This window comes from Oculina patagonica, chromosome 6 (genome assembly GCF_052425735.1).
Source record: "Oculina patagonica isolate OP01 chromosome 6, crgOcupat, whole genome shotgun sequence".
Taxonomy (NCBI): Eukaryota; Metazoa; Cnidaria; class Anthozoa; order Scleractinia; family Oculinidae; genus Oculina; species Oculina patagonica.
Window position 1 is genome coordinate 28,086,735 of NC_135763.1, and position 16,015 is coordinate 28,102,749.

The 16,015-nt window shown below is 38.0% G+C and overlaps 1 protein-coding gene and 1 pseudogene across 2 annotated transcripts; one reads left to right on the forward strand and one right to left on the reverse strand.

The window, feature by feature from the left end:
- Nucleotides 1-16,015, reverse strand: part of LOC144657986 (uncharacterized) — a 522,126-nt pseudogene that overhangs the window by 30,046 nt on the left and 476,065 nt on the right.
- On the forward strand, nucleotides 2,979-15,499 carry LOC144658151 (methylenetetrahydrofolate reductase (NADPH)-like). 2 transcript variants are annotated; one of them, XM_078518505.1, is made up of 9 exons: nucleotides 2,979-3,119; nucleotides 4,973-5,447; nucleotides 6,316-6,429; nucleotides 7,164-7,357; nucleotides 9,138-9,710; nucleotides 11,445-11,627; nucleotides 12,459-12,557; nucleotides 12,998-13,120; nucleotides 13,763-15,499. In XM_078518505.1, exons 2-9 carry the CDS (start codon nucleotides 4,994-4,996, stop codon nucleotides 13,979-13,981), a joined length of 1,959 nt encoding a protein of 652 aa, XP_078374631.1. In that variant the 5' UTR covers nucleotides 2,979-3,119; nucleotides 4,973-4,993; the 3' UTR covers nucleotides 13,982-15,499. The 2 variants fall into 2 exon arrangements, with proteins under 2 accessions (XP_078374631.1, XP_078374632.1); XM_078518506.1 differs by lacking the exon at nucleotides 2,979-3,119 and adding an exon at nucleotides 4,222-4,326.

Consider the following 16,015-nt stretch of genomic DNA (forward strand, 5'->3'; position numbering starts at 1 on the left):
CCATGGCCTACAACTTGTACAAATGATAGAAATAAAGTCATGAAATGTTCAAAACTGAAGTGGAACCGCGAGTGTTGCGAATGTTTCACTGTGAGTCTTTGTCATTTTTGGCGAAATTTCTATGGTCTGTTATAGTGTAGACCATGAAAAAAGTACGGTCAGTTTGTATTTTCTGTAGAATTACAGTAATTAGTATTTAGCTGCCATCTTTGTGTCCCAGTTTGAGGCTGTAGCAGGGGCTTTTTCGGGGTTTTATCTTTTTGGTGGGGGGGAAGGGCCCCCCCCCTTTTGGGGTTTTTTTTTAAAGGGGACCAAAAATTAAGGAAATTTAAGGATTTCTAAGGGAAAAATCAAAGTTAAAAAAAAAAGGAAAATAAACCAAAATTATTACAAAAAAAAAAAAAAAAAAAAAATCAAAAAAAAAAAAAGGCACAAATATAACGGTCATAAAAACTTACGATAAGCAGGGGCTCCTGCGATAAGTTAGGAATTCTAAGGAGACAGTCCACGAACACAGTTGTCGCTGACTCGTCCCCAGTCGTCCCTTATGCGAAAATTTCAAGGCGCGAAGGATGATGGGAAGGAGTCTCCTTCGCACCGCTTCTTCCTTCCCATGATTCCCTCTAGACTCAAACGACGGACTCAAAAGACGACTGGGGACGAGTCAGCAATTGTCGCTCTGAATGGGGAGAGACGTTTCAAGTCAGGTTTCCATCAGCTCGGCCGCGAGTTTTAGACTCGATACCAGGAGCCCATTACCTGCCCATACTTTGTGTGCAAAAATATGATAACAATAAAAATAAAGTAAAAAGGAAACAAACACACAAAAAACTTGAAGAAAAAGAAAGGTTTTTCTCTACAAAGTAGAACCGTTAACACCCTGACTGCCTTTTGTTGGTACTCTTCTGGTGGGACCCTATAAGGGACCTACCATTATTTTTCGGGAGAGGGGTATGAAAAATATTGAAATAATTGTTTGCAGTGCCTAAAAAGACAATAAGATTGCTTGCAAACACGAAATGTAATAAAAAAATTGTAAAAAAAAAAATGTTTGCAGAGGTGCATTATTTCTTTTAAAGAAAAAGCCCCACTCCTTCAAGGAAATAATGGTCCGTCCTTATAAACGTTCGTCAAAGTGGAAAAAAGGCTTGGAGGTGCATTTGATTGTACAAAACCCAAACAGCGGCAAGTAAATCAGTAAATTTAGGCCATCCCAATAAAATGTTTCGTTTCCCATCGCCCGACCGACCCATTTTTTTCGAAATGTAAAAAAAAATCCAGCTATAGTCAAACAGGCAAGTACTTTAATTTACAAGCACACAGTCTTGTTTTGTTAACAACAATTTGTGTGATGTGATGTCCTTGTCTTTAAATAACATCGATACTAAGATTTTCAAAGGCTGTTTCGTGCCAAGGGCATTAACGATTGTTCCAACATTCGCAGCGAGATCGACTAAAACAAAATCTTTCGGTTCTGCATCTCCTGGCTTCCTAAATGAACTCATTCTTTTTTTTTTGCCCGACCGAGCGACCCACCATCACAAGAGACGGGGCGATGGGAAACGAAACATTTTATTGGGATGGCCTTACCTGATACAATAAAATAAATTTAACGGCAAACGAAACGATGAACACTCAAGGGAAAGAAATATTCAACAATTAGACGGCAAGTCGAGGCTTTAAAATGAATGCGGACTAAACGTTTAGTTCAGTCCGGAAGTTGTAGTCTTACGAGTTGGTATGCGAGATTGGAAAGAAAATGAAAAATCGAGCTGAAAGTAATGATGGGAAGTTTGCTAGAAGCTGACGAGAGATTCTCCGGTTTGGAAATAATGCTCCCCCGCTCCCTCCCCCTCGTGTTACGATCGCGTGTGGGAAGGCTGAAAATAGAGAAACTGACTCTTGCCTCTGTGAAAAAATAATTCGACGTGATTCAACTTATTCCTTCGACGAAAACCTGATATATCTCTCTTTTTTTATTTATTTTCTGCGCGTAATCTTCAAAGATTCAAGCCCACAAGCGCACGCATTTATATAAATGTCATAAAGGGGATCGTGGTACATGATCGTTTTGAAAACGCCAGAAACGCTGCCTGCATGTGCGGCGTAAACGGTTGAATACTTGCTTCTCTCCCTACATTTGCGTCGTAATTTCACTAAATAACCTTCTCAAGATCAGCTAGGGCATCTTAACTTGAATCGCGTGCTGTTGCGCGGCATGAAGAATCGTACAATGTCACGAACATGATCGAGCGATCGAAAAACTGGCACTAGTTGTATATGACGGTTTGTAATTCTGGCACTGCGGTTTCTATCGTTAGTTTCCTCTGCCAAGGAAAAAGTTAGAAAAGAAGGTAACGTATATTAAGACAGAGATCAAAGCTAGTACTATATTCCAGAATCCAGAGTTCGCATGTGACCAGACTCCCCTAGTGGGGCATAAATGCAATCAGGCAAAGGGCGATCGGATGACAGACTTTTTTCGCCATACCCCACTTGAGAGTCTCAGTTACGGGCTCGAACAAGTTTGATTGATTCGCATTTTTTTCTAAGTTCGATTTGTTCGACTGCCGCACTTAACCAAATTCAATCAAGATTGAGTTTACCGGTAGTTCGATTTTACAAAAAATACAATGTTCAAATTTAGCTTACGAGATGATAACCTCTGCAATATTTTTTTTCGCTGTTGTAATTTCTTCTTGCGTAATATTCACGTTGCATGTGATCGGAATTTTAAACAATCTTTCCATTCTGCTGCGAGGCCATTGTTTCCGCTTGCAAAATTGTACAACTGCAGCATGCAGTGAAATGGCCTGGGAATTATTTGTTGTGAAATTTTCCTTTCAAGCCGCTAATAGTACAAAGAATATGATTGGTGGTCAGGTGTTGCTTTGGGTTTTCACCTAGCCAAACTGTCTTATAAAGCCGACGCTGATTGGTCAAATTGCACGTGGGCATAGCATGGACGGGTCGAAGTATTTCGAAAGGCCGTCCAAATATGGCCGATGGAAAATCACATCAGATAAAAGGCCTCATTGCAATGGAAATTTCCGACATTTAAACCTCTTGCCCTGGAGTATCTACACATAAAGTCTTTCGGAGTTATTTTCAAGGCAAAGGTGAGACGTTTTACTTATCCTGGAAAATTAGTTACGCTAAAACTTGATTCAAAATTGGTGCCCGGACAGTGAAACTTGTCAGACTCGTCAAACCAGTCCAAGAGAATCATCGCCAGTCGAAGAAACAAGTATTAAACTCACGTGTGTGTGTTGTTTGAAGTTTACATGGAAGACTTTAGGTGTACTGGTCGTAAAATCGACGTTACAATCATAGATTCATCTAAACCATGGAATAAGGAGATTCGTGAATCGAGTTTGTTTATTCAGACGGTCTTGAGCTTTCGTTAGAATACTAAAGCTTCATCGTTATGCAAATATTATTGCTGTAAGCTTCCCGGACGGAGATTTGGCGACCATGCAGGGGAAATCCAGAACGAAGCGGTGTTATATATTCTCTTGCTACAAGCATCTGTGATCAAAGCTAAGTGATGAGGAAACAAGATTGCAGTATACAATTCTGCTTGCATTTCGCGTGCAGATAATTCGTGCATGACAAACTTATCTCGGCTGTTCATGTGCCAATCAAAAAATTATTTTAACATCATGCAATCAGTGAGAAATAGCCAAAAGAAAACAGTCTTGTACATTCTTGGCTGTTTTTTAGAGATCTTAAAATTAGAACCATTTCAGTTATTAAACTTACGCTTGCTGCTTTTTAACGACACTATCAAATGGTAAAGTTCGATCTTCGGTGGAAATTTGCTCTTCGGTTTCATGTTGCCTAACATTGATCGAGATACGCAATTTTCATGTAATAGGCAGAAAAACAATGAGCGAGAAAATCGAATTTACACCGGGATTTGTTTTTGCTAGCTAAGAAGCACTCAGTATTAAATTTACGGGAAAAAAATAAGATCAATGAGCTACTAGGAATTTCAGTTTAATTTAGGTCGAACTCCTTTACCGGGCGAAATAGCTAAATGAAAATGCTAATTGCAATTTTTCAACTGTGAGTGCAATAATTTGCTGAGCTAATTTTATTCTGCAAATCTTTTAATAGCTTGCCCGCAAACTTGAACAGTATTCAAAATTTCTTGTTTTAAAAATATTTTTCTCAGCAATAGTATATGTGTACAACATGTACAATGTTTATAGGTTGTTTAATATGATTATGTGATGCAATATCCTTAAATGTGATGCAAGTTTATCTCTGGAACACGAGTTAATAATTGTGTGCACACCAGGTTCAAGACATGATTTTGAAATTGTAAGTTGTGTATATCCTTCTTTTTTTATTTAGAAGTTAGGAAGTTCTCTGTTATTTTACTTGAACATGTGTGCAAGCAGTTTATTTAGAATGTTTTGATTGTCACGCTGGAGTATTTTCAATGGTGTTTAAAGTCACAATTTCTTGCATACATTTTAGATAAGCTTGAAGTTCAACGTTCACTGTAGGCAAAATTGCATTGTGCAAGTTAAATCTAATTTTGCTTCACTTACTCAAAATAAATTCTGACAGCTATTATATTATAAAATTAGGGAGAGCTTCTCCTATTAATAAATTGTGTTTAAAATTCTCAACTTAAAAATTCTTCGATCAACAACATGGAACTAAGGTTTTTACCTCATGTTCAAGATGCATTGTGTAGTTCCAGATCATATCCATACCCACCCCATGGAAGGTCATTGGAAATTCTGAGGGGCACGGGTGTCAAAAACTTTTAAAGGAAAGTATGGAGCTAACTGAAATTTCCAGAGGGGTGGGGGGATTTGAACCATAAAACATTCCATGGGAGGGGTATGGATATTCTCTGGAACAATACATTCATTATCCTAGTTTAAAATTTAGACCTCTAGCAATGCAGGGGATCTGTTATGTTTATACTGGACTAACCTAAGCATTTTTTTTCTAGTCATAACTGCCAACCTAAACAATGGGATTTGGACGTCAAGATACTGCCCCAGCTATGGAATTGCTTCAATGTGTAAATGGCGACAGGGGTTCAAAGTCTAACACTCCTTCTGTTCCTTCATCACCTCTAACATTGATAGAGAAAATCAACCAGAAGACTGCGTCAGGTGAAAAATTCTTCAGCTTAGAGTTCTTTCCTCCAAGAACACCCAATGGAGCAGTTAACTTGATTGCTAAGTTTGACAGGATATCAATGGGATGTCCATTGTTTTGTGACGTGACGTGGCATCCTGCGGGAGATCCTGGCGGCGATAAGGAGACCAGCTCTATGACAATAGCAAGTGCAGCTGTAAACTATTGCGGCATTGACACCATGTTGCACATCTCTTGTGCTAACACTGTGAAAGCTACAGTGACAAAGCACTTGATGAAAGCCAAGTCCTTAGGAATTAGGAATATTCTTGCTCTTCGTGGTGGTATGTATCACTTTCTGTCACAATATTTTGAGTCTTAATTTAGTTATTTGCAATACTCGCATTACAAACAGTACAAAACTTAAAATACAACACTAATGCTTACAATACATACAATATATATAAAAAAAGAAATAATAAAAAAACCGTTTACAATACTACTAGTCTTACCATTATATTGATTTTACTAACAATCTGTACTAACAGTCTTAACTAACACCTGAAGGTGTTTTCTAAGCAGCATAAAACTGCCATGTGCTATAGGACAGTTTATAAAGGCGTATTATACAGGAAAAGCTATAATACACTACTAACAGAACTACAACACAGTTTAGTAAGTTGAGGATTGACAATTAACAAGAAATAATAGAAAAAAGTAAATAAGACAAGAAAAAATAAATAAATAAACCTACAGTATAGGAGCCCAAGTAGCATTATATTTATGAAGCGATTTGTTTGCTATGGCGGCTACTTTACGTAGAACTTTTAGTTTTGATTTCAGTCTCATAAGAAAGCGAGTCTTTTTGGATTTCCAATACTTTAAATAGAAAGATGTCTCAAAAATGAAAATAATAATTTTCTTAGGTAGAAAAACACCAAAAAGTCATAATAAACTGACAGTAAACAAGAATGGTTATGACTGAGTATGGATTTTTCATAGCATACTTAAACAAATCTGGATAATATTATTATGTAGAGCTCTGCTTTCAATAGCTGTAAAATGTCTTCTTCTTGGTAATGGAAGGACTTTTAATTGGGTAACAAAAGTTTGTAACAACAGCTGAAACAAATTTGATGTTTCAATGTGCATGAAATGATATGCTATGCAAACTAACAAGGTTGCTTTAATTGTGGTGTTTTTTTTTTTCAGACCCTGTAAATGGTGAAGAATGGCAGGCTCTTGACGATGGTTTAGCTTATGGCACAGACATGGTTAGACACATCCGCCAGGAGTTTGGAGATTGTTTTACCATCTGCGTAGCCGGTGAGAACAAAATGATAAAATAATATTTTTTAAGTAATCACAACATATTTCTTGATAAGGCTAGCTGGGCTTACATGATTGAAAAACAGAGCTCTCAATACCAAGTTTAACACATAAACAATTAAACTACTAAGCTAAAGCAGCCAGCTACCGTATTTATTCGATTAAGTGCCCACCTTGAATAAGCCCCCACCCTAAAGTTAGGAAAAGTTAATTAACGCCCAGCCTCGCATAAGTGCCCACCCCACAAAAAACGCGATGTGCACAAGAGGAGTATTGAAAATGACTAAGTACTACTAAGAGACTTCCCCAAAGAATGAGTTTTCTTAGTATTTTACAGAAACTTTTAATGAACAGTTAAAATTCTGCTTCAGTACATCTTCACGTTTTGGTATTATTTATTGTTTTGTTACAAAATAAACTTACTATTTGCTGAAAATGGTGAAAATTTAATAAGCGCCCACTCTCAATGTCCAAAAATTTAATAAGCGCCCAGGGCACTTACAGTCAACTCTCGCCTTGCGGACACCCCGCTATTGCGGACACTCGCTATTACGGACAAAATCCAGATCCCCAGCGAATAAGGTTTGACTGGAAATGACTCCCGCTATTACGGACTCTCGTTATTACGGACACTAAACGACGCCCCGAGCGTGTCCGCTTTAACGAGAGTTGACTGTAATCGAATAAATACATTTTTTCTTCTTCTCACTTTTGTAAAATTGTTGTTGTAGGTTACCCAAATGGTCATCCAGACTGCCCCACTTATGAGGAAGATCTTCAGCATTTAAAAGAGAAAGTCGACGCTGGAGCAGATTTCATTATTACGCAGCTGTTCTTTGAAAACAAGACATTCTTCAAGTTTTTGCAAGACTGCCGAGATATCGGCATCACTGTACCAATCATTCCTGGGATTATGCCCATTCAGGTACAAGATATTCTTTAGTTGAATACTAATATCGTTTTGCTTCTAAATGTAGAGGGTCCCCTATACCCCTTTACAAAATTTAAGAAAGTTTTACAATAACAAACTGTAAAACGCAGTTAATGGATCGTGACGTATTACACGTTACGGTCAGTCAAGGTCAACAATGCATGCATGCTGGCTATGTAATTCTACTGTGTTGCAACACTGTCTCATTTTATTTCTTTCGCTTAATGCGGTTGGCTAAGGCCTTCAATGTTTCACAATGTTATCTCGTGATGCCTAGTTGCTTTACAGTACGTATTTTACTATTGGTTGTACATTATACCTCATGTGTCTGTTAAGTTTATACCTTTGATGTAACACTTCATTCTCCTCGTGGTAGCATTGTAATAGTATCACAATTATTTCGTTTCAATCGTTGTAAGTTTTTTCCCACCCTCCCACCCCTTTTTTGTGGGAGACTTCTTGTTTTTGTTACAATAAATTTGGGACACTTCCCCTTTTGCGGTTCTCGGTTAAGTCTTGGTAGCGACTTCCCCCAAGCCTTTTGGCTTTGTTTTTGCTTGTGTTTGTTATTTCTTTGCCTGCCAATACTCTTGTCCGATCCAGCACTAGCTTATGGTGCTGGGGAGATAAGTGAGGCTTTTAAGGGCACACGATATGTATCGACCTGCCAATACTCTTGTTCTGCCTGTCAGCGTAGTCCTGGGGAGACAAGTGAGGCTTTAAAAGGTCACGCAATTTTAGTCGCTTGTCACGCCAACCGCAGGGTATGTGTCCCCCATTACGCCAAACCTTGTGTTGTGTGTTTTGATTTATTACATAAGATATTTTGATGCGGAACAGAGACATTAATCACGTATAAATATTTTGCCTTTTCGTACCTCAGGAGCAGCTGCTATGTAACTCCTTTTGTAATCTTTTTAGATCATTTGCCTATAGATGATGTAGAAATTTGTTCATTGAAAATACAATAGTTGTATGCAATTAAGCAGATATTTAAGACGGAATCCACTAGGAAGTCGAGTAATATTTATTAAAGTTGGACAAAAATCAATTTCCAGAATAATTTAAATCCTATTGCGTTATTTCCTACCCTTAATAAAAGGTAAAGATGCAAGTAATTATCCGTGATAACGCCAACAACAATTTCTTATCAGAGTCTGAGAAAATGAATTTCAAAGTTCACAAGGTATGGGCAAAATCTCACGTGTAGCCATTTTGTAAATTCGTCTTAAGCGATTCAGTGGAATTCAGCGGAACTTCAAAATGTGTTTTCGATGTGTGGTGTTGTTAGAAAAGATTTCTTTTGATAAGATATTTGAAGCAGTAACAAAAAAGTTTGCAATAAGGTGAAAATAATTCTGGTACAACAATTTCTTATCAGAGTCTGAGAAAATGATATTTAAAGTTCACAAGCTATGGGCAAAAGCTTACATCTTTTAAGCGATTCAGTGGAATTCAGCGGAACTTCAAAATGTGTTTTCGATGTGTGGTGTTGTTAGAAAAGATTTCTTTCGATAAGATATTTAAAGCAGTAACACAAAAGCTTGCAATCAGGTGTAAATAGTTTTGGTACATAATTTTGTCCAATAACTACTCGAAGTCCTGGCGGATTTCCTCTTAATTCTAAAGCATATACTGGTTGATGCATCCTGTAGGTGGACAAATTCTGTAAAAGGACTCTTAGTCGTGGACCCAGTGGGAGGTTTCACTGTACTGTCTGTTGATTTGATTTTGTGATCACATTTGATTGATACCTGTCAATTTATCTCTTCAGGGTTATGCTTCCCTTCGTCACCTTGTTAAGCTCTCAAGATTAGAAGTTCCTCAGTGGATTGTTGACGCTATTGAGCCCATGAAGGACGATGACGAGGCCATACGTAAATATGGAGTCCAGCTTGGAATCGAAATGGCTCGAGAACTCTTAGCAAGTGATCAAGTTCCTGGATTGCATTTTTACACCCTAAATCGAGAAGTCGCCACCAAAGAAATTCTCACAGCTTTGGGATTATGGTGTCAGGATCCAGCAGCCAGCAGACCATTGCCTTGGAAACCGTCGGCAAACAAGAAGAGGATCTGCGAGGATGTGAGGCCAATCTTCTGGGCTTCTCGACCCAAGAGTTACATGTACCGTACGTCAGACTGGGACGAGTTTCCCAATGGACGGTGGGGAAATTCGTCTTCACCAGCCTTTGGTGATTTGACCGACCATCACTTGTTTTATTTAAGAAGCAGGAGTAAGAAAGATGACTTGCTGAAAATGTGGGGTGAAGAACTCAAGAGTGTGGAAGACGTGTTTGAGGTGTTCAAATGTTACATCTCAGGAGAGAATAACAGATGCGGAGTAAAGGTAAGTCATCAGAAAAAAAAATATTTCGGCAATTATTTAATACTTGGTTTCATCTGCTCCGTAAGATGTTAATACCAAGGTGGTAATGTCAAGGATAAATTCAATATTGTGTAATTCCAAGCACTCAAGTTGAAGAGGTGCATTTTATAGAGGGTACTGAATACACATTTTTAGTGCAGAATGCACTATTGTGATGGTTTGGTGGGGCTGTCGTCCGCTAAACCCCTAAACCCCTAAAGCGCTACAGTGTAAACTTTTAATCACCAATTAATTAATTAATATCAATTAATTAATTATTCCTTGTGGAGGGGGTGGGGGTGGGGGAGCACCTGACCGTACCCCTAGGTAAAACCTGGAGCACATCTACGTTACTTTCATATGAAGAACTTACATATTTGTTTCAGAAAACCCTTTGCTTTCCTTGTGGTACTACTCAACGTAATTTACACCAAACGCATGCGCAGATTAGTCTACGTTGTTTTCTGGAACTATCATGAACATCGCTTGTATTGCGTGTTTGCGGTAGGCTTCCTGCAGACTTCTTGGCGCCAAGTAAAAACCGCAAATTAATTAAATTAGATTTTGAGACTTTCACAGCGCTTTCGTAATTAGGTATGCAAAAACTTGCGCCGGGATTTTCGGCGTGAACACCTGATAACCAGGAAACGGCATGTACTAAAACCCGAAACAACGAAACGACCGAAACGAGCGAAACGAAACCGCCGAAACAACCGAAACGGCCGAAACGAGCGAAACGAAACTAAATCACCGAAACAAACAAAACCAATTACAATAATTGAGAGCTAACCGTAAACAGGCTAACCGGAGTGCATAGTAGGCTAACCCAAAAGTAGGCTAACCGGAGTGTGTAGTAGGCTAACAGGAGTGTATAGTAGGCTAACCGGGGCGAATGGTAGACTAACCGGAGTGTATACTAGGCTAAACTGAGTGCATAGTACGATAAGCGGCGAAAATATTAAAGTTGTGCTTGTTTCGGTAATTTTGTTTCGTTTCGCTCGTTTCGGTTGTTTCGGTGGTTTCGTTTCGGTGGTTTCGGCGGTTTCGGTGGTTTCGTTTCGTTGGTTTCGTTTCGTTGTTTCGGGTTTTAGTACATGCCCCAGGAAACAAATATCCTAGCTGTACTGCGTTTTAAAAAACCTGTCGAAAAATATGTTTTTTGATTAGATTTGTTTCTTTAGTTTTTGAGAATCGTTTTTCGTGCAGTCTAAACCGTAACTTAATTAAATTAAACAAATGTCATCGATGCCGCCGTAAAACAAACAAAAAACAAAAGTTTCATGTTATTGCATTTTCAAGGAAGACAAAAGTATTTTGTTACAAACGAACAAAAGTGTCGTGTTACGTTTGCAAAGATTAGCGTAAGGAACACCTGGGAAAGAATACAAGTAGCCTCTGAACAGTTTTTCCAAAAGTAAAATAAAGCAAATAAAAAACGAACATATATAAAACATCATACTTTCAATTGTTCCATATTGCATTCTGCACTTACCAAATCATCGAGATTTTTAGGAACACTTGTTACCAAAAAAACACTCAAGAGGCTTAATCAAATTATAACGCTGATCGACATCTATTTTCATGAAAGGGATGTTGTGTAAAAGAAATTTCAGTTTATTTACTCAGAGGATCATAAAGTGGTATGTTATTGTGAAAACCAAAGTTCTAGAATTGAAAAAAAAATAAGGCTGATCAGTGTCGCCATCCCTTTTACAGGTTAAATCTCTCCCCTGGAATGATGATACAGTTGCCCCTGAAACGAGGTTAATCAAGGAGAAGCTAGAATTCCTAAACAGCAAGGGAATCCTGACAATCAACAGTCAACCTCATGTGAATGCCGCCCCATCAAATGACCCGATGGTTGGCTGGGGATCAAGTGGAGGATACATCTACCAGAAGGTACATGTCAATGGTGGTCATCTTGTAGACAGGCCTCAGGGGTAGACAATTGTGCTAACTGAAACAGAATCTGTGGGATTTTAATAAGACTGCAAACAGAGGGCAAGGGTCTTGCAGGGTTGTCAAAATAAGCCGGCAGCCGGCGCATTTCACCGTCTATTCGGAACTCTGCACCGGCTATTCCAAATATTAGTAGGTCAGTTCTGAGTGTGTGTTATCAAGTTCTGAGTGTTTCGTAGCCGCCTACTTTTTGGATGGAACCTGCTACTCAAAAACCCACTGACAACCCTGGTCTTGACAAAGTGGGAGCAAGCAAGTCGTGCTGCTAGCCATTCCAGTTAGCCTTAATAACACATTGCTAAGCCTAATAGCACTCTGATTAGCCTACAGTTAGTTTAGGTCTTGCATATTCCACACACTCAATTGTACATATTTGACTTCCTTTAAAACTAGTGAACTGTGACTAAGGGCGCTTTCCATTAGACAGAACTGGCCAGCTGGCCTGGTGTTTGTTAATGTGAAATAACCCCTTTCCACAAGATTTTCCCACAAATCCACCACAACAATGCATAATATTTATGCATTGACTGATTTAACAGTTCAAATCTGACTCACAATGGAATTTTGTTTTCAAATGCGCAGAACTGGCAAGCCCCCTAAAATTATTTGTCAGGATGTCTATTGACTCTTTCAGTCCAAGTTGATAACAATTGAATTTCTTTAGTTGCACATAAATTTATTAAGGGACAAGCAGTACCAGATGAAAGAACGTTCAACTGAATGGTGACATGTATTGACTTGTATTTACAATATAACACTGTTGCATTGCAGGCATATCTGGAGTTCTTCACCTGCAAGGAGGTTGTTGATATACTTCTGGAAGTCTTGAAGGAGTATCCACATGTCAACTATCATGTCGTAAACTGTGAGGTGAGCTGGTTCGGTATTAGTGTGTGCAATGATTAGAGAAACACATATTTTTGGGCAAAAAAAACTTACCTGGAATTGATGTTTTATTGCTACTTCTCAAACTCAATAATTCGTCAAGTAAAAACAAAGAAAATCATAACTGTGAAGGAGGTTTGGATACCCAGTCTTTATAAGCATAGATTTTTAAGATTTTATTTCTCCATTTACTCTTAGTTTTTGTTTTGATTGAGAAGATATATCAAACACTCAAGACAGTGTTTCATGGACAATCCAAACACCATGAATTCCATCAAAAATACTTTGCTGCACATCCTATTTTTAACTCTCTTTTCGGCATTTGGATATCCCGATGAAGCACTGTTGCTCCTGTTTGATATATATATGACAACTAAATTGTTTAAAACAGACAGAGATTTATTTTTGTTTTGTTAATGTTTCAGGGCTCAGTTAATGTGACCAATGCAGATACATTGTCCCCAATTGCTGTCACGTGGGGTGTGTTTCCTGGCAGAGAGATTGTGCAACCGACTGTTGTTGATCCTATCAGCTTCGAGTCTTGGAAAGTAAGTTTCTGAAAATCACGATCTGTTGTTATTTATTATTTTGGTTGTGGTAATAATGTGTGTGTAAAAATAAATTTTGTTTTATTATAAATTAGCACTATTTTGTTAGCATTTTTTTATTTTGGTAGATTTATGAAATCTAAACCGACTGGCCGACTTGCCAAACAAGTTGCTAGCTGATGAATAATTAACTGGGACAGACTGACTGTTGGACTAACGGATGGACTGACTGTCTGACTGACTGACTTTGAGCGCTTTCCATTTGACAGAACTCAGAACTGGCTGGCAGGTCTGGTGGTTTGGAATGTGAAATGGGCCTTTTCTCACTACATTTTCCCACAAATCCACCACAACAGTGTATAATATTTATGTAGCAACTGGTTTGGCAGAACAAATCTGACTAACAGCAGAATTCTGTTATCAAATAAAATGGTCTGACTGGCCAGTTCTGACTGACTGACTGACCGACCGACCGACCGACCGACCGACCGACCGACCGACCGACTGAAAGCTAGCTGAAAATTAAAACTGCTGGCTGCCAGTGTTTGTCTGAACAGTCCAGGGGCTTAACTTTTTTCTAGGTTTATTAAGATAACTATTTATAAAATTATTATTGATGTACATGCCTATTTTTCCTTCAAGGATGAGGCATTTGATCTTTGGCAGCAACAGTGGGGTCGGCTCTACCCTGAAGGTTCATCATCAAGGCTTGTCATTGACGACATCTACAAAAACTACTATCTTGTCAACTTGGTGGATAATGACTTTGTCAAAGGAAACTGCCTGTGGGAAACACTTGAGAAAACAGTGCATCTGAGAGAGGAGAGATCACAAAGTGTAGCCGCTGAAATGATTCACTAAACCTGGGATTGCAGATTTGTGTTCTTGATTGTTTTTTACAAGTGTGTCAGCATTGTAAATGATATTTTGGTATGTGCGGCTTCAGTCCTTTATTGTTCTGTGCACAGAGGACTAGAGATGTAAAACAAAATCACATAAAACTGAAGAATGACGGCTTCTCAACAGGAGCCTAATCCCAGAAAGGGATGTAAAACCTTTGATTCATACTTCATTTCCCCGGAATTGTGCAAATGAGAAATTGTGACTGTAACCAAGTTACTGAATGAAAGAGTCTTAAGTATGGTTAAGTAGTTTTTAAATGCCTGGTTTGAGTTATATTAAGGCATTTATTTAGACTTGGCCAAAACTCCTTACAAGTAATAAAAACATACGTTATTCCGTAATCATTTGGAGCACATAAATTATAACAGAATTTTTTATACCAACAAACAGACAAATATATTTTTTAGAATTAATACACCTGATAATCGACTTTCATTAGTTAGACCAAGTATTGAAACAGAAAATTTCTTGTACGACTTATTTACTAAACATATATTTATTCATTGTTTACTTTGTGGAACAAAATCAGAGTGGAGTAATATGCAATTGTGCATTTTATGTACTGCAAAACTTTATTTGCCAGATTTTATGTAATACTAAAATAAGAGTTTAAAAAACACCAAGATTCTAGGGATATAATATAACAGTTCACACTATTTTGGCGAGTCTTAATTCCTTTAAATTTCAGCTGCAAACTTTCGTAATGAAAATGGAATATTCACGGTTTCAACAAATTTACTCTGGTATCTGTAGGTCTGACAGAATTCCTATTTACACCAAAAGGATTTATTTTATTTATCATGATTTAATTTCAATGATCCTCTTTTTTCCAAGATTCCTGATTTCTTCTGCAATGATTGCCATCCATTATTATAAATTTGCTTGACTGATCAGCAGTCTTTGCAGTTAAGCGCAGAATCACCAAAATAGTGTGACATGCCTGTATTCTCGAGTAAACATAACCATCCTTGAAAATACCGTATCTTAACCCAAATTCTCACTAACAAATTTGTACCATGTCAGTGTGTGGGAGAGGAGAATTGAGAAAACAATCTCGACGGGAAAATGCAAGCTTACAATAAGAAATTTGTTGTCGTATACCAGTAAGGAGATTTTGAAAGTTGAACTGAAGTGTAAGTTCTGAGTTTCGGTTAATGCCAAATAGTAGAAGAATTTTATCCCTTAGTTGATAGTTTTCTATTATTCTCATCACTGTCTATTGGACAATGCGCTGACTTTGTAAGGAGAAACTGTAAGTTAATCACACAAGGTTAAAAAAAGACTGGAGAAGAGATGACGATAGCTTCTATGAAGTAGATATTTTTTATGAAACTGTTTATTGAGACAAATTATTGAGCCCTTGGTTTTCTAGTTAGTAAATTAAATTGTAATTGAATGTCAGATTTAAGGGGTTTGGCCTGGGAATTATAAATTAAAGTACGTTGTCAGGGGAAATAAACTTCAGAAGTTACCATATTTAACTGTGTTGTAGTAAATTGTCTATTCGCTTACTCTTCTTTGTTCAAAGTCGTGTTGTGAGCATGCTGCCAAGAGGTTAGAGCTGATTCCTATTAGCCAGTGAGAGATTTCCGCTACTATTCTGCGAATTCAAAAAAGGTTTTTCATGGAAAATCGATCCTCGGGAAGCCAAACACTTGCCTGTTGAGATGTACGGAAAATTAGACTTGTCTTCCAAACAAAATTTTCATAGGACATTTTTGTGTCTCGGACAATTTTTTTGTCTGCACAAATGTTGCGAGCGAGAGCAAACGGGAAAACCAATGTGTCCTTAGTTGCCACGGCCTTACAGATCATGGACTTTTATTTATGTCGGAAGGATTTTTTGCGTCTGAAATTTTGGAGAAGCGGGGAAGAGGCTCATTTTAGGGAGAAAGGGACATAATCGAAATTTTACGGAATACAGTTTGGATGTTTACTCTGACTTATATTTTGCGTTTACAGTCAACTCTCTCTTAACGGACACCTCTGTAA

What these genes read in the sequence shown, in the direction of transcription:
- LOC144658151 (XM_078518505.1), top strand. Translation starts at nt 4,994, where the DNA reads ATGGGATTTGGACGTCAAGATACTGCCCCAGCTATGGAATTGCTTCAA. An exon ending in TTTTACCATCTGCGTAGCCG is followed by an intron (nt 6,430 to 7,163) that starts GTGAGAACAAAA and finishes TTGTTGTTGTAG; the next exon opens with GTTACCCAAATGGTCATCCA. An exon ending in CTGGGATTATGCCCATTCAG is followed by an intron (nt 7,358 to 9,137) that starts GTACAAGATATT and finishes TTATCTCTTCAG; the next exon opens with GGTTATGCTTCCCTTCGTCA.